The sequence below is a fragment of the Rhinolophus sinicus genome, linkage group LG02 (assembly GCF_036562045.2).
Source record: "Rhinolophus sinicus isolate RSC01 linkage group LG02, ASM3656204v1, whole genome shotgun sequence".
NCBI lineage: Eukaryota > Metazoa > Chordata > Mammalia > Chiroptera > Rhinolophidae > Rhinolophus > Rhinolophus sinicus.
Genome location: NC_133752.1, coordinates 149,794,677 through 149,813,441, shown reverse-complemented (window position 1 = coordinate 149,813,441; position 18,765 = coordinate 149,794,677). Strand labels below are relative to the sequence as shown.

General features: G+C 40.3%; 1 protein-coding gene across 4 annotated transcripts in view; it reads right to left on the bottom strand.

Annotated features, from left to right (window-relative positions):
• LIMA1 (LIM domain and actin binding 1) overlaps window positions 1–18,765 on the bottom strand; it is a 79,402-nt gene that overhangs the window by 37,068 nt on the left and 23,569 nt on the right. For 2 of the 4 annotated variants that reach the window (XM_019724588.2, XM_074325703.1), the window contains exons 2-3: window positions 15,356–15,497; window positions 4,236–4,281 (exon numbers count right to left, since the gene is read on the bottom strand). In XM_019724588.2, coding sequence (XP_019580147.2) covers window positions 4,236–4,281; window positions 15,356–15,474 — 165 coding nt within the window. In that variant the 5' untranslated portion in view covers window positions 15,475–15,497. Of the gene's footprint in view, window positions 1–4,235; window positions 4,282–15,355; window positions 15,498–16,436; window positions 16,577–18,765 lie in introns of those variants that run through there. The other 2 variants (XM_019724587.2, XM_019724586.2) reach the window with 2 other exon arrangements.

Genomic DNA, 18,765 nt, shown 5'->3' with positions numbered 1-18,765 from the left:
ATTTAGACTTCTAACAAATCTAGTGGATCTTAAAAGCAACCCTCTGTCATTAGTGGAAAAACTGGTGAGATCTGAATAAAGTCTGTAGTTCAGTTAATATTGTTGTACCAACGTCAATTTCTTAAGTTTTGATAGAAGTACCATAGTTATATAAAATGTTAACCCTAGGGGAAGCTAGGTGGGTGGAGGTGTATGGGAGCTCTCTGTACTATCTTAGTAACTCTACTGTCAATCCAAAATTATTTCGAAATAAAAAGTTTGTTAAAAATATAATAACCTGCTCTCAACTTTATGTCTTCCTCTGGCTCTTGCTGTCTCTTGAATTTCATAGTTAAGGGTCTTGAAAGCAGTCTGTAGTTGCTATTTCCACTTGATCACTTTGCATTCACTCTAATTCTACCACAAAAACACGTCTGAAGTAGCTGCCATCAAGATCACAAATTATGTCTTTAAAATTTCCATTTCATTATCTTATTTTCAACTTATTATTTTTCTCCATTACAAAAGTAATAAAAAAAACCTTATTGGGAGAAAAAAAGTCACAATCAATATAAGAATGTATACATGCCTTGAACATAGGCTATATATTCCCCTATTTGACAGCCCCACCCCTCCTAACCAAGATATCCACAGCTAATAGTTCGGGGCATACACTCTCAGTTTTCCCCCTATTTTTATACACTACGTTTTTTTCCCTACAAAATCATATTGTTCTTGCTGTTCTGCATCTTGCTTTTATCATTTCATGTGCTTTTGCTATCTTTCTATGTCAATACATAAACTCTTCACCACATGGTATACTACTATACATAATATTTTATATATCACTATAGTGGATGTAGATACCATAATTTACCATCCCCCACTGATGAATATCTGCATTATTTCAATTTTTTCAGTATTACAAAAAATCCTGCAATAAATATCTGTTTAAGTTTATTTTACTTCACTTGTGAATTTTTCTCAATGGTGATTCCTAGAAGTAGAAATGCTGGATCCATGGGTATGAAATATATTTACGATTTTAATAGATATTGCCTAGTTGGCTTCTCACTAAATGTTGAGAGTTCCTATTTCCGCAAATACTGAATATTATCCATTAAGTACATCTGCCACTTGTTTAGATTACAATTTATATCTCATGATTTCTTTAATTTACATGTCTTTTTTAAAAAATTTATTGGGGTGACAATTATTAGTAAAATTACATAGATTTCAGGTGTACAATTCTGTATTACATCATCTATAAATCCCATTGTGTGTTCACCACCCAGAGTCAATTCTCCTTCCATCACCACATATTTGAATTTACATGTCTTTGATTGTTAGCAAGGCTGAGCATTTTTTTGTTTATTGTTTCTTCTTTAACTACCTATCCCACATCCTTTGACCTCAACTGCCAACGGACACTTCTGCTTTATTTGATATGTCTATGACATCTGACATTACTGACCACTCCCCGCTTCCCTCCTTCCCTGGTTTATGTGACACCGCCTTTTCCTAGATTTCTTCCCATTTCTCTGGCCACTCCTCAGTTTTCTTTACTGGTTCTCTTCCTCTGTCTCTCCCTTCCATCGTCCTCTTCTTTGCTCACTGTTCATATTCTCTGTAGATGATCTGGGTTCACCCCCCCGCCCCCAGCTGTCTGTTGATGACTCATATCTCTCCTTACCTATCAATTTTACCTGGAAGTCCTATAGGTATCTTAAAACTCATCCTTGTCTAAGGCTGAAGTCTTCCCTCTCTTCCCTTCATTCCTCACTCTTTAATCTGTTTCTTTTCCTGAATTCTCCATCTTAGTGAAGGTGACAATTATCTTTTCAACTGTCGAATGTGCCTGTTCTCTTACACCTGTTGTGTATGTGCTGCTCCTTCTGCCACTGCGTTACCTCCTTTTTAAAGCTTCCTATTTGTCCTCTGGGCTCAGGAAGGCACCACTTCTTCTGGGAAGCCTTCCTTGACATGGCATAACCCAGGTTATGAGTCCCTCCTAAATTCTCCCCCAGCACCTTGAGTGTTTCTTTAGTGTGGTACTTATCACACTGGGATTATGAACTATAGTTTCCAAATTCTGAACAGTCCCTTAAAAACAGGGACCACCACATCTTATTCCTCTGTATCATCAGCACCTGGCACTGAAGAGACACTCCATAGATGTTTGTCTAATCTCATGGTGTCAACTCTATGATCCCACTGTCTTGCTCCTCCAATCAGGCCTTTATTTCACCACTTACAAACAGCACAAGGTCACCAATGGCCTTCATGCTGCCAAATCCAGTGGTCAATCTCAGCCTATCTGTGTGTTTGTCTCTGTTGAGAACTCTCCTTTTAGAATCACTTTATTGACTTGACTTCTGGAATTCTCTTATTTCAGTGCTATTTCACCAGTTGCTCTCTCTCGGTCTCCTTTGCTGGTTCCTCCTTATCTCTCTAACCTTTAAACACCAAGGTGCCCTTGAGCTCAGTCCGCAGACCTTTTCTCTGGCTGCACTCACTCCCAGGTAATCGCATGCATTTTGTGTCTCTAAATAGCACATACATATATCTCATTTCATATCCAGCCCGATCTCTTCCAATTTCAGATTTGTACATCCAAGTTCCTATTTGACACCTCCGCTTAGATGTCTTAATAAAGAATTTTATATTCAATATGTCCAAAACTGAGCTTCTAATATTTCCTCTTCTCTAAACCTGCTTTTACTGCACTCTTCCCCATCTCAATTAATGGCATTTTCCCAGGTGTTTGCTCCAAAAACATTGTTGCCGTTCTTACTTCTCTCTCTTTAACTTTAGTGTAAATCCTGACCACGTCTCATCACCCACGTGGCTGCTACTCCAGTCCAATCCATTATCATCTCTTGTCTAAATCACTGCAATTGTCTCGTAATTGGTCTCCATGCTTCTGCCACTGTAGCTCTGGTCTCTTACTCCTCTTTTAAAAATTTAAGTCATATCATATCACCCTCCTTTGCACACCAATCCTCCAAAGGTCCCCATTGATCAGGGTAAAGTAGGTCCTCACAAGGGTCCCCTATGACCTTGCTTTTCCTCAAACATACTAGGAATGTTTCTGCCTCAGGGCCTTTGCGTGTGCTCTGAGTGTTGCCTGGCTCATGTCCTCAGATCTCTGCTCAAATGTCTTTTTGACCACCCTACAGTATCTCTCTTATCTGACGTGGTTCACAGCTCTGATCACCCCCTGACACAATATCTTTATTGCCATCTCTCCCACTAGAATGTCAGCTTCGTGGTGGCAGAGATGTGTCTGTATTAACGCCCAAAACAGAGCTTGGCACATAGTAGGTTTTCTGTGAATACTTGCTAAATGAATGAGTGAAAGGAAAGAAGGAAGGAGGAAGGAGGGAAAATAACAAGCAAGAGAGAGAAGGAAGAAACCAGCAGTTGAGTGAAATGATGGTAGCTTTTTCTTACAATGTACCCAAGGGGATCCATTTTTGAATTACAGGAAAATTAAACTAAGGACCCAGTCAGCATGACCTGCTTAGAGAGAACAAATTGACAGGGGCATGTAATGTACTAATTTAAATAGGTTAGGTACTGAAAACTGCCAGGAGGATGTTTTTGTAATGCCAGTCAAATGAAAGGATTCTTGCCCAAACATGTGAGGTTTTTTTCCTCATAAGATTAAGTCAAGTAAGATTTCAAAAAACTACAGCATCCAGCCCAGCTGGAAGTTAGCTGGCAGGGAGAGTAGAGAATGGGTACAAGCAGAGAGCTTGTTCTGAGGTTTTAGTCTTTGATGGATCCTGCAGCTAAAAAACTTGCTAACTAGGCTGGGTCAAGAAGTTTGTTTTAAACAAAGAACCCAGAAGATGACACCAGCTGCACAGCTGCTACCATTTAAATGCAAAGATACAGAAATTCTGATTGTTTGATTCAGAAAGCATGGATGGCAGCCTCGGAAGTGTTGTATCCTAATTTCAGTAGAAGTTGTAAGCCATTTTACTAACTTCAGGCAAAGCATTTAGCCTGTGGTCCCTCACTCCATTCAGGAAAGAAAAAGTGGTTCCAAAGGGGAACCTAGTGAAAAAAATACATTCCCTGCACTTAAGGCACGTTCTCCTGGGCAAATGGCTCACACATCAGAGCAGCTGGCACACGTGCCCGGCGAGGCTCACATGGAGACCAAGCCCCCAAGAGGCTGCAGGGGGCTGGGCCACACAGGCTCGGCTCCCCAAGTCCCACTCGCCCAGGGCTTCCTTCCGAATACTTACATTTCTCCTCTTCTCCGTGTTTGCTTCTTCCGCTGCTTTCTGGTACCTTCAGAGAAGGGAGAGGGGAGAGAAAATGTCCTGAAATTAAACTTATATTTTCACTCTTTCAATCTTTAAGAAAACCACGTCTGCATACCTAGTTCTGCTAGCAATTGTCTTTAATCAACTCTATTTGAAGAAGCAGAGACTCAGAGCAGCCAGCCCTCAGTTCCAGTCACCTGCTCTGATACAACAGAAAGATTCAAGTTGATGAGGTCAACTGCTGGGAAACAACTGGGGAGACCAGAAAGTCTGGGGTTTATGTCCCGGTTTCATCACTTATTAACTATGACGTCTGGCCAGGAACTTAACTGCTCTAAGCCTCCGTTTCCTTATCTAGAAACAGCTTTATATATCTACTTTCAGGGTTGCTGGGAAGATTGAATGAGACAATGTGTGTAAAAATGCTTTGGGATTAGTCAAAGAATGTAGCATTGCATTAATCCTAGGATGCATATTTCCCCCATGCTCATGCTTCTGAAATTTTCAATTTTTGTCAACCAAACACATGATGGAAAGGTAGTCATATTGCCTGTACACGTGTGAATTTAGTCTACGTTGTTGGAATTGTCAGTTTAGTTCAGTGAAATGTATCTGATGGTACTACACATTTTAGATACCAACTAAAATATCTTTAAAGAGATTACACTATGATTTGGCATTTAAAGAAAATGTATTTTAGTTTTTTTATGTACATGTAAGTGCTATGTGAGAAAAGTTTACGTGGTAAGCAAGCATTGGTCCTTTTCACTAGCAATGTTTTTTCTTAGCGATGCATAAATTAGTGGCACAGCCTACAATTGACAACATCTTATATTTGATAAACAGGCATTTATAATTGTATTATTTTAATTTTCTTACTTCTTTTCTTATTTAATTTTATCATTTTTAGTACTTGGATCAGAAGATCCCTGAGAAACAAGTGAAGTCCCAAGGCTTTTCAGGGGGGATCAAGTTATCTCCATTGGAAGACAAAGGAGGCCTGAGAGGTCTAGGCTGCCGCAAACTCCCAGACTGCCTAGAACCTTCCCCGGCTTCCTCAGGGCGCCTGAGTCTGGCGTTAAAGATAGCAGCTTCCCTCGGCGAATCCCCAGCATGTGTCTCTCCTTGGGCCTGCACACCTAGAACTCGATTAGCATTAATCTGACCCTAGAAAAGTGCACATTTAAAGGGCGTGTTCTGTCTTAAGGTAAAATTTCAGAATTCACGAGACATTTGGGGAAGAAAAAGGAAGTGAGAAAAAAAGAAAAAGAGCAGAATGGGAAAGTGCCCATTTCTCTACTAAAACCAACTTTCAATTCATAAATACCTTCAGAAGCTCAGAACTTTCTTAGTGTGTGTGTGTTAAATAAATACAATAACTTCAACCAAAATGGAAGCCAGAGAAAAATCGTGATTCTGGCACCATTGTTTACCTGCTATGTAACCTGAGTTATATCACTTCATTTACTGGCCTCATCTACAAAAGTAAGTCATTATGTGAGAGGATTTCCAAGGTTCTTCCATTCCTATCACAGTTTAAATATTAACAATAAGATGTTAATAAGTGTCTCCTTCACCAGGTTGGGTATTACTCCACAACTGAGCAGAGCTTTCTAATACTGTAAGGTAAAAAACCTTCCAAAATGTTCTGGAATTTCATTGACCAAAATAAGTGATGGAAGAAAATAGGATTAGAAGTGCTATAAGTAAACAGCTGGAAAGATATTTGCAACTTATATTGCAAATATAAATTTCAAAGGCTAATTTCCCTAAAATACAAAGAACTCTTGAAAATCAATAAGAAAATGACAAATAATAGAGAAATGAGCATGGATGTAAACACACAGTTCACAGAATAGACTATCAAAAGGCTCTTAAATGAACAAAACGGATGTTCAACCTCAAAATGAAAATTCAAACAACACTAAGAATGTTTTATACCTATCAAGTAGGAAAATATATATATTTTTAAAAGCTAGTATACTAAAGGTAAATTATTAACACCTCTACGAAAGGTATTTTGTCAATTTTACAAAAATTACAAAATTACAAAAGCATAAATGTTATGATTCACCAATTCTGTTTCCAGAATTTATTCTACTGATCTACTCACACAAGCAAAAATGACATTTACGTTAGAGTGTTTGTCACAGCATTAATTGCGAAGCAAAAGACTGAAAACAACCTGAGTGTCCATTTGCAGAGGACTGGTAAATACATTGTAACGTATTCATGTAATGGAATATTATGCAGCAAATAAAAAGAACAAAAGGATGGTGGTGATGGTTACGCAACAATCTAAGTGTTTGTTCTTAATGCCACTGAACTGTATACTTAAAAATGGTTAAAATGGTAAATTATATATGATGTATATTTTACCACAATTAAAAAAACACCTGTAGTATTGGCATAAAGTCAGACACACAGATCTATGGAATGAAACACAGAGGCCAGAAATAAACCCTCACATATATGGTCAAAGGATTTTGACAAGGGTGCCAAGACCATCTAATAAGGACAGTGTTTTCAATAAATGATGTTGGCAAAACTATATATCCACATGCAAAAAATGAAGATGGACCCTTACTTTACACCATATACAAAAATTAAGTAAAAATGGATTAAAGACCCAAGTATAAGAGCTAAAACTGTAAAAATCTTAGAAGAAAACAGTGACACAGTTTTGGGACACTGGATTTAGTAACAACTTCTTGAAATGACACCAAAAGCATAGGCAACAGAAGAAAATACAGACAAATTAGACTTCAACAAAATCTGTGCATCAAAGGACACTATCCACAGAGAGAAAAGGCAACACACGGAGTGGAAGAAAATATTTGCAGATCATGTACTTGATAAGGGATAACATCCAAAATATACAAAATTTTAAAAATAACAAATACGGGATAATATCATGCATACTATTCTGCGTCTTTCTCCATTTTAGAACAGCTGAAGTTTTCATTCAAGAAATGTGTTCTGGGTGGCCGAATGGCTCAGTTGGTTAGAGCGCGAGCTCTCAACAACAAGGTTGCCGGTTCAACTCCCGCATGGGATGGTGGGCTGCACCCCTTGCAACTAAAGATTGAAAACGGCCTCAAACTGGGGTGTCTGAGCTGAGCTGCACCCTCCACAACTATATTGAAGGACAACGACTTGGAGCTGATGGGCCCTGGAGAAACACACTGTTCCCCAACTAAAGAAAAAAAAAAAGAAAGAAAAAAATATGTTCTAAGCACTAGAGAAAAATGAAAGAAACAACCAAAAGAGACATAGTTCCTGCTCTCAGACAGCTTACAGTTTAAACATTAAACACGTAAGCACACAAATATATATATATACACACGTATATTTACACATATATATGCATACACACACACACACACACACACACACACACACACACAGTGATAAATTCTTCAAAGAAAAAAGCAAAATAGTACTATCAAATAACCTAACAAAGGAACCAAACTGAGAAGGCAGGGGGTGGAATGAGTGGTGTGTGTGTGTGTGTGTGTGTGTGTGTGTGTGTGTGTGTGTGTGAAGGAAAGCCTCACTTGAGGAAATGACCTTTAGACTGAGATCTGAAGTTTGACCAGGAGTAAGCCAGGCAAAACGAGGCAGAAAAGCATTCCAGGCATAGAAAAATAGCACTTGCAAAGTCCCCAAGGCAGGAAAGGGTCTCATGTTTATAAGGTACACAAAGAACTCCAGTGTCGCTGAGGTCCACCGAGAAAGGGAGAGGCAGGGGTGGATGCTGGGAGGCAGGGGCTTTGTAGGCCAGGCTAAGGGTTTTGAACTCAATCTTAGGTACACTGGATGGTCATTGATCCAATTCATGTCTGTAAAAGAGCGCTTTGGAGGCTGCGTGGAGAATGGACTGGAAGGGGCCGAGAATGGAGGTGGCATTAGTGAGAAATGATGTTGGCATGGCCCAGGGTGGTGGCACTGGAGATAAAGAAAAGTGAATACATTTGAGGTAGAATCAACAGGACTGGTAATGAGGGGATGGGGAAGAAAAAAACCCAGCACGATTCCCAGGTTTCTGGCAGCTGAGTCAATGGAAGTACTGTTTACTGAAATGGGGAATTCTGAAGAAGGAGCAAATTTGTGAGAGGGAAGATGAAGAGTTCCGTGTCAGCCCTGTTAACTAAAACATCCATTTGGTGGTGACAGTGATCAGATACATGTGTCTAGAGCTCGGAAGAGCGATCTGAGGCAATACTGTAAACTGAGGACTTGTCTGTCCAGGGATGGTGTGAAAGCATGGGAGTATGTGGTATCATCTACAAAGAGGCAGAACGTGAGAAAAGGCCCAGAACTCAGTCCTGGAGACTAACATTTAGCAGTCAGAAGAGGTGATAAGAGAGAATGACAAGGAACAGACAGAGAGGTAGGAGGAAAACCAGGAGACTGCCAGAGAAGTCAAGAGAAGAAAAAATGTGGGAAGGAAGAAATGGTGCAAGGTCATGTAAGATAAAGGTGAACAAACATCTCCTGGATTTAGCAACATGGAAGGCTTTGGGAACCCTGACAAGCCTTTTCCATTATAAATATAATTAATTCACCCATACTCCTTTTTAATGGTCATTCGGATTGTTTCTAGTTTTCTACCATTACAAATAGTGCTTTGGTGAATATCCTTGTACATACGTGTATGTATTTTTTCCCCACTTGTACTCATATATCTGTTTGAAAGAGTTCTTAAAAATGGAAATGCCAAAACACAGTGGTTTATAGTTACAAAGAAACTTAGAACTGGCCTTTAACCTGTATTTTCATACCCCTAGTTTAATCATCTACAGTATACGAGTATTACAGCAATAATACAATATATGAAAGCTGCAGCCAATCCGCAGACAGGTTTATTCTTAGTCAATTATTCTCCAAGGCAAGGTATTTACCCTGTGGTTAGTTGGGTAAATAAGCTCAGAAGTGCCCTTTACTGCCGTAACAGAAACACAGATTCAAGGAAAGAAGATCACATTAGTTTTCAGCTTCAGTCCTGCCCTTGTAGCATGGAGGCATCTGTAAGACGCTGGTGTCTGAACGGATGGCTGTCTTGAATTGTGTTTTGAAACTCCCACTCACATCTCCCCACCCCTTATTTGTAATGAAGTATTTGCTAAGCAGTAGTAGATACACAGGGAGACAGGTTCTACATCACTGCTTTCTTCCAAGTCAGGTGGTTGGCACTTTTCCATTTTGTCCCCTCAGAACGCTGAGACACTCAGGTGCAATACTTCTGACTTCAGTGTTAGAGCAGAATTCTGACTTCAGACTTTCCTCAAAGGCACTCAGAGCAACTGGCATTATTATGACACAAAATGTGAAGGTCCCCGATTTGGGGAAGGGGGAAAAGCATTTTGAAGATCCAAATTTGAGGGGAAAAATATTTGCAGTGAGATTTCTATCATTCAAATCTCATCCCTCTTCCCTTCCAAGATTTTTGGTCCTCCAGTCTCCTCTTTTCCACATACATAATTTAATCTTGCAACTGCTCATGAATGCTCAGCTGTGAGGCAGGCAGCTGATGGAGGATGCCGAAATTATCTGGGGAGTAATAATAACAGTGTCTCCAACTTTTGTGAAGCCAGAAAGCAGAGTTCCTGAGCCATGACTCTTGCTGGTGTGCCCTCAAATACAGCAAAGGGAACACAGCCAAAAAAGGAAAAATGGAAACTCCCCAATTTGAGGCAATGTATTTTCTTCTGAAACAATGTCACCACTAAAATGTTACAGAGAAGCAAAGAAGTTAACCAGGGAGATCTGAGGGCCAAGTTTTTTTCTTAATGAAGGAAGAACAGTCACAGAAAACTAAATACTAATATAAACTCTGTTCTTTCTGGGGCTATGGAGTGGGTAAAGTTATAATAAGAGTGGGAAGAGGTGTGACATGGCGGAAGGCACAACGGGTGAGGAAAGGGTGTGGGAGTTGGGTCCTGCCTCCATCTTGGGGTGTGATCTTCAGTCATAATTGGGGTACATCAAGTTCATTATCTGGTAGAAGAATGGGACAAAGGTTAGCCAGGTCAGTGGTTTTTAAACCCTTTTCCCTGCAGAATCCTCTTTTCAAATGATACCTTATTTAGAATCTTACATATAAAAGGCATCAAAGTCCAAGGACTGGGGTGAAAGGGCCCAGGCTCAGGCTTTAAATCTTCCCATTTTCCCAGAACTGTCCCCTGAGGTTTTCCTGAAAAAAACTCAATTAAGATAGTTTGAAAACCACTGGACTAGATTCCCTTTAATTCCAAAAATATACAAGTCAAAAGGAAGCTTCTGCAAAGCAACCAAATTCCACCGAGTCAAAATTTAATCAAGCAAAGGATTATGTTATGTTGAAGTCAACAGTGAGTGAAACCAAAGCTAGCTGTTCAAATTGACCCATCGATAGGTCCTTCCTTGCCTCAAATGTAATGATTTATACAGCATAGAAGCTTAGTAAAAGAGAAGTCTGGAGCTATAAAGTAGTCATGAGACACAAGTTCTGATGCTAGAAAAATTACTCTCATGCACATATAAATGTAAAATGTATTGTTAACAATTAGAAAGTAAAGCCCAGCTAATCCTACAAATATCAGCCAGCTTAAGTTGCCTCCAAATTTTATATTCGTCTCTGATCAGAAACTTTCTAAGGGTTCCTACAGTCTCTCAATTGGGCTTGTATAGGATTTACTAATTCCAAACCCCATAATAGAGAGTGTTTCAAAAGAAGAGAAAATCACGTCACTCGTATTAGAAGTAGGTATTCTGTGTATGCCTTGTGGAACACCGTCCTGCCGTCTGCTTTGGGAACCCACAGTAAGTGAACCGTAAAAGCCGTAAGCAGTATCAGCAGTATGTCTCCTGGAGTATGAAAGCTGGAGGGGAAATCCAGGAGGACTCTCTGATTTTCACTGTCTTAAGAGCACATTATCACGCCCTGTCTTACTTCTGCGCCTTGGCTCCTATGGCTCCCTTTCCTCAGCATTGCTGCCTCCATTTTCCCAACCTGTCAAATACAATTCTAGTCATCTTTCCAAACCAGTTCAATGTGTTAGGATATAGGCATCCAAAGAAAAATACTAGACAAAACAAGTTAAAATATTAACATGGGCAGGTTACTCTTTACACTTCAGTTTTCTCAGTTATAAAACAGGGATAATGTCCTTCCCTCCTATAGTTTTTGTTAGGATTGGAAGTAATATCTATTTCTATCAATAGTCTAGCATAGTGCTTGGCACCCTGAGTCTGACTCATGAGTTCAGGATCTACAGTCCTGCATAATTGCCATTTGCCCTGATAACCTTCATGGAGAAAAGACAGCCTACTGTGCTACTTATATGAGAAGGTGATCTCGAAGATCCTTTGCAAATTCTCTCTGAAAAGTTATTAAGGCCCCTAAGATGAATAGCTTTTCCACTTTCCTAACTCTCCTCAGTGCTACGACAAGATTCAGATCCTCTATCTTGAGAATTGGCTGGGCTGGACAATGACAGTAAAAAGGAGGGAGAAAGGAACTGAGGAAGGGGTGAGAGTTTCTGACGTGACTGACCAAGTCAGGCAGGGAAGGAAGTGAAGCCAGGAAGGGGACTGACATCCATGGCCTGGAGGTCCTGGTTTGGCCCAAGAGCAGGGTCAGTGGGAGGAAGAGAGTGGAACAAGTGGAAGCGCAGAAGGATCTCATCAAAGAGTAGGTTTCCCAAATGCACGTTTCAGAGATAGATTCCGGGTGATGGTAAGGTTGGAACTGGATGCAGGGGCATGGGAGACAATGTACGGGTTGAAGACATGGGGAGATCAAGAACTTATGAGTCCAGAGTACGAGACAGATCATTCACACGGACAAGTGATTCTTCACCGGGGGCAATACTGGCCCCGGAGACATTTGGAAAACTGTAGGAATCTTATTGGGGTTTCTCCTCCACCTCTTTTTTTCTTTTTTGGTTGTCACTGTGTCACTAGCATTTGGAGGAAGGCAAAATGATGAATATTTTGCACAGGAACATCTGCCTCATCCAAAATGCCAACAGCACCTCCACTGAGAGACACTGAGAAGGGAAGGGAGCTAGAAGCCAGTGTCCCCAGTGAAGGCAAGGTGCTTGTCTGGAGGCTGGTACCCCACTGCAAAGAAAGGGAGGACAAGAAGAGTATAGTACAGTTAGATGTGAGCCGCAAAGCACAAGTTCAGAACTTCAGAACAAGGCACCAAAAACAAGGAATGGGAAACAGTAGTGGAGATGTAGGGAGTAGCATCTCTGACTCCTGGCCCCAGAATATTTCAGGGAAACACATGCAGGAAAAAGCAGGCAACTACTACTCAGACACAGAATGCGTGTCAAGGGAAAGCCAAGTCCAGTTGGAAAGAGGTGGGGCTAGGGAGGGTGAAAAGGGTAAGAATGTGGAGAAGCCTCTCTGCAAAACAGGGAGTTTCCAAGTCCCATTAATCACATATCAACACTGTCTCAAGTCTTTCCCTTCCTTTCCATTCCGGCTGCCCCCCACCCTCAATAGCTTTCACTTGGGTTCTCAAGAGAACCTCATGACTTGTCTCCGTGCTATCCATCTCTCACCTTTCCAGTATACTTTTTACACTGTTGCCAGAAGCATCTTTCTAAAAGGCAAGTCTGACCATGTCATTCTCCCTGCACAAAAACCCTCACTTGTTTCCACTGTTTATTGAACTGTTTCCACTGTTTATCCTAAACTTAGCACGGTATTCGAGGCCTTCCATCACCTGGCCCTAATTGAACGGTACCAGTCCCTTCTCCCTTTTGTATTTCTCCATGCCAGACTGCTCGCTTTCCTGTTCCCTTTATTCATGTTCAGCCGCCACAATCTTTTGCTTGAACCTATCATTCTGCTTTATGTTCAAGTTCATTGCTTTGAGTTCATAAGTCCATCTCTTCTATAACCAGTACTTCCGAAATTCCCCTGAAGGTAAAAATTACCTGGGATACTTGTTAAAATAAACAATTCCTGGGCCCCATCCCAGACACATCAACTCTGAATCTGGGGTGGGGGAGGGGGGAGCTGGGAAGCTATATAGGATGGTTTTAAAATATGTCCAAAAAAATCTTTGACACTCCTCCCATCAAAAAGTACAGTCAAATTCCCCTCCCTCTGAATATGAACCACCCTCAGGGACTTAACTTCTGATGAAGAGCTTGTGGCAAAAGTGTGGAACTTCTGAGGGCGAGGTCATAATAGGCAACATCCCCAGCCCTGACTCCCTTCCTCCTTTGCTCCCTCCCCCGCTCTGAGTCTGGATGCTTGCCCTGGGAAAGCCGCCAATCAAGCCACCAGCCACATGGAAAGCCATGCGTAGGTGTTCCGACCAGGGCCTCCAGCTGAGAGCCCAGATGACTGCCAGCGTGAACCGCCTCACTGGTGAGGCCAGTGAGCCTTTAGGTCACTATGGCTCCCAGTCTGAGAGCTACCCTAACTGGTGCTGAGGGGCGTAGAGGCAAGCCCTGCCGAAACTGCAGCTTTATTAGCAAAATAAGTCTTGTCATTATTTTAAGCCATTACATTTTGGAGACTGTTTTTCACGCAGCATAGATAACTGGAATGCTATATTATTAGCAGCTACCTGATGGGATTCTTAAGATGAAGGAAGTTTGGGGACTTTCTCTACTATATAAACTATACTAAACTATGCTGTTAAGTTCCGTGAGGTCAGGGATTATGTCGTAACAGCTTTCCAGATCTCGATCCCATTTTTCCTGAAATATCTCTATTGATTTTCTTTTTTTGATAAGAATAATATATGTTTAACATATAATTACAGCAATATAAAATGCATAATGTAGAAAATAAAAGGGCCAGGTCGTTCTCACCCCACCTCCTCTCCACCTTAAGCGATAACAAAGGTGAACAGTTTAGAAGGGCAGTGCTTTCCACATAGCAGGTGTTTGATGGATTTGTTATTGAAGAAAAGGTGACACTGTAGATTACAGAAACCTTTATCGGTATTTAACGGTATCTTTGATACCGCTCCCAGAATTACTTTCTTCAAATCTTTACCACCTTCCTTCTCTTAAATGTATTGTAGCTTCCTATTAATAGACTACTAGTGAGGTAAACCTACCACCTGACCTAAGCTCCTCCACACTATGGCCTCTCTATTTGAGTGAAGTTGGTGCATTTGCTCTTCTGGTATATTATTTACATATACCATTCCTTCAACGTTTGTTGAGTGTCAGCTATGTTCCAATCACCATGCTACACAGTAGGGATACAAAAGAAACAGGAAAGGGGCCCTCATGTCAAAGGACTCATGGTCCAGAGCAGGGGTGAGCAAACCTTTTCTTAAAGGGCCAAGTAGTAAATATTTTAGACATTGAGGGCCACGTGGTCTGCTGCAACTCTACTGCTGTAGCATGAAAGTAGCCATAGACAATACGTACACGGACATGGCTGTGTGCCAGTAAACCTTTATTTACTAAAATGCAGCCAGTGGGCTGTAGTTTGCCTACGTAGTTTGCAGTGTTCAACAGAACTTTATACAATGATGAAATGCTTCTGTGATGTCCAATATGGTAGCAACCCATAGCTAGCTCCAGATAGCTATGGGACACTTGAAATGTGGCTAGTGTAGGTGACGAATTGAATTTTAAATATTATTTCATTGTAATTCACTTAAATTTAAATAGCCGTATATGTAATGGCTACCCTACTGGACAATGCAGGCAGACAGGGCACCTTACATGCCCTTCAACTAAATTAAAACTTGCCTCAAAACTCACCTCAATCAGGAAGCCTTCCTGACTAGCTTCTGCCCATGATGGTCACTTTCTCTCTCTCTTCTTCTGTATCTAGTCCTTACTCCTGTTCATTTTGGACTTGTTGGCATCTTGCTTAATAATTATTTTTTATGATCATCGTTTGTGTTTGTAGTTTTTTTCTTTTTCCAACTAAACAAAAATTCAAAGACAGAAAATGTGTGCCCTGGTGATCCTCCCCCTCCTTCCTGACGATGCCTTGTATGGCCCTGGAAACCCACGAGGTGCTCAGTAAAGCCCTTTTACACGATGGACTTTCTTTGCTGATTTCCCTGACAGGTGGTGATGTTTGCTCAAGACAGATGGTCCTTTTGGACCAGAATCAGCACTTACTTGGAGAATATTTCTACAATAGCCGATGACTTGTTCTTGTTGACAAGAGAAAGTTCTTTGGCCGTTACCCTCAATGATAGTGAAGTCCATTGCTGTCTATTAAATGGAGTTGATTCCATCTTGTCTACAGATACTGAAATACCTATGTAATAAAGAAAGTCAGAATATTAGACACAGAAGAGGATTCTCCAGCATCCAAACACTAGCAGTGGTGTGTTGTAAGTGAGAGAGCAAAGCGCCTTAGAGCAGCAGACCACACTCCTCTACCAGTTCTCTCAAAAACTGTAACCTTGGTCAAATGATTCAATATCTTTGGGTTGTAGTTTCCTGTAAAATGAGAAGGTTAGACCAGATGATCAGTAAGATCCCTTCCAGTTCCATCATTTTATGACTGACCCTACTGTGCAAACATCAATTGGCCTTTCCCTGAACTTAAGTCTGTTCCAAAGGTACATTTGGAGTGAAATGTTCCACTCTTCTGAGTTACATCCCAGGGGAGGTACAATCAGCATCTCTGTAGACTCATGTCCAAATTAGGTTCTACCTACATCCAAGTTTCTTTTGGCTGCCCTCTCTCCCCAAGCTCTGCAGCACTGACCACTTGTTGTTGGGGAGATAGCTAGGAACACAGCATGGGATAATATAAAGAAACGAGGGCTTTAAGGCAAGCTAGACTTTAGATGAAATTGTAACTATTACCTTGAGCAAATTATATTATCTTTTTCAGTTTTAGTTTCTTCAGTTGAAAAATGAGATTCATACCTATTTTTATAAGGATTTTGATGTAGATTGAAGGAGATAATATATTTAAAATACTAGGTATGTTACAATAGTATTAAGAGCACTTTAAGTATAACATATTAGTATTGGCTTCTGTTACGATTCTTACTATTTTAAAGCCTTTTAGCAATTGGGAAAAGTATAATGAACTTTAAATTGGGGGGAATAAAACCTCTATATGTAAGTTCTTTTCTAAATCCTTTCAAGTCAAAGAATACATAAAGCCATACCCTTGCCATCACCTAGCGCCTATCCTGGATTGTTTGGTTTTTGCCCCAATAATTACTAAAGGAGTTCGAACCTTTGTCCAGGTGAGATGAGATTAGAAATGAGTCAATCATTTCCTTATTTGAAGAGTGAAAAATATAGATGAAAGTACCACTGGCAGCTCTCTTGACAATGACAGAGCAGAACTGATCTGGTAGAATGTATGGTTCCTCAGGTACTGCTTCCAACAGCCTTGACAACAGTAGAACACACAGTGTGTTTACCTAAGCAACCTGGGCCTCTGTTTCACACTAAAAGTCCTGTGATGCAAAGTGAGTGATGAAAGGCAACCCTTAAAGATCACACTACTTTTCCACATGTAGTACTTGTGCTTCCAACGAAAGCCTTGTCTGAAAACAATACTAGTTTTATTTTTGTTTATTTTAATCCCCAAGTTGGAAGGCAACATAGAACCCTCTGATGGTACGGAGCTCCGGCATTGGAGAGCAATGCATCTAAGTGGGACTATTGGCCCCACCACTTAAAGCTGTGCATTCATTGCTAAAACTTAGATTTCTCACCCATAATAATAGTACTTACTTCATCGTATCCTTATCAGGATAAATAAGATAAAAAAGAAAAGACCCTGACACAGGAAAAAAAAAAAGTAATGTTCATTTTTTATCTCTTCTTTCTGAATAAAATAACCTTAATTCTACACATGGTCTTTGAAATAAACCTGAATGTATCAAATAATATATGATATTTCTCTATTTGCTTTCTAGTTTGTAACTGACAAACCCACTGAACATTGTCAGTCTTTTCTCTAACAAGAAAAAAGACACTGAAGCCACAAACAATTCAGCTAAATTTAAGTATGTAAAATCACAGTAATGACCTTTTCAGCCAAGTTTAGGAAATATGGACCAATAATCTAAGATACTATTTAGTAAAGTTATGCTTCTAGTATAGACGTGGGAATAAACGTTGTCAGTTCTTCTCCAGCGATCAATTCTGAATCAAAGGGGAAAAAAGAAGGTATGTTTTCAAATTTGTTTATAAAAAAGGAAAAGCATAAATCATTTGAGACTGAATGTGATAAAGCAAAAAGAGTTTAATTCACAAGTCTAATTCCATGGTCTTGATTACTCTTGGCCAAAAAGTTAAGAAAAGTCATAACATCTATCTTGCTCTAAGGCTGGGTTACGCACACTTTATACTTGAGGAACGAGGGGGCTCACACTGTGACCACACCGTTCTTCACAGAAACAAACTGTTATTTCTTACCAATGGGTTAGCACCCTATGAAATAGGTAAAGGTAAGAAGCACCTGGCACCAGGTTACTGAGTAACTACTTCCTACAAGGTACAGGGAGAGGGCCCTGCCCAAATAGTGTGCAAAATCTATTGGGCTTGCTAATATATACACCAATAATTACAGCACAAGGCAGAATGTGGTTAGAGGCAATGCACGACCTAGGAGTACAGGACCTGATTTTGTGGCTTGGTGGGTGGGAAGGGAAGAGACATCGGATTGACTTGAAATTTAGGAATGGGCAGAATTTCAACAAGTGAGGGTGGGAGAAGAAAGTGCATCTCAGGTAGGGAGAACAGCATTACACCGTTAGGAAGTTGAAATAGCACAGGAAACTTCAATGGAGTTAGACTCCAGGTGCAAGAGAAGTTGAAGATAAGCTATGGGAAGATAGAATGGGAAACCACAGCCTTGAAAACCATGCTATGGAGTTTGGGCCATATTCCAAGAGTGGAGAGAACTAGCCTGTGAGTGAGCTGAAATGAAGTCTAGTCTTACGGTGCCACTCCCTAGTACACGTGAGACTTTTATGGCAAATGAAAATATAATTTCCCCTGAGCCTCAATATGTGCATTTGTGAAAAAAAGAACTCTGTAGTGGATTACTCACAATTTCTCTGGTGGAACACAGAAAGTTTCTGTAAAAGCAAGTAACACAATAAGAGCCATATTTTAAAAGATGATTCTGCAAGCAGTGTGTAACTTGATAAAAGGGGAAAAGATTGGAGTCTAAATTACTATCAAGAAGATCCTAAAACTAAGTGAGAGGTATCAAGGTTTAAATGAGTGTAGGTGGGAGTAGAAAGATGGAAAGAAAACTGACAGTTCTTAGAATAAAATGGGCTTTACGGGTAGAAGAAGGAATCAAAGCTGGCACCATCAGTCTTAAATAATGTTGAATGTTGACGCCATTACCAGAGAGTAAATACAGGAAGAAGAGGGAGAATGGTGAGTTTTGCTTTACATGTGCTGAGATGTACACATCAGCAATAAAAATCCTACTGATACACAACAGGAAACTAAAACTTCAAGGCTAAGGTTAAAAATTAGACTCTTGGAAGGAAAGGAACATTTTAAAACATCAGCACATGCAAAGTATGTATCTCAAT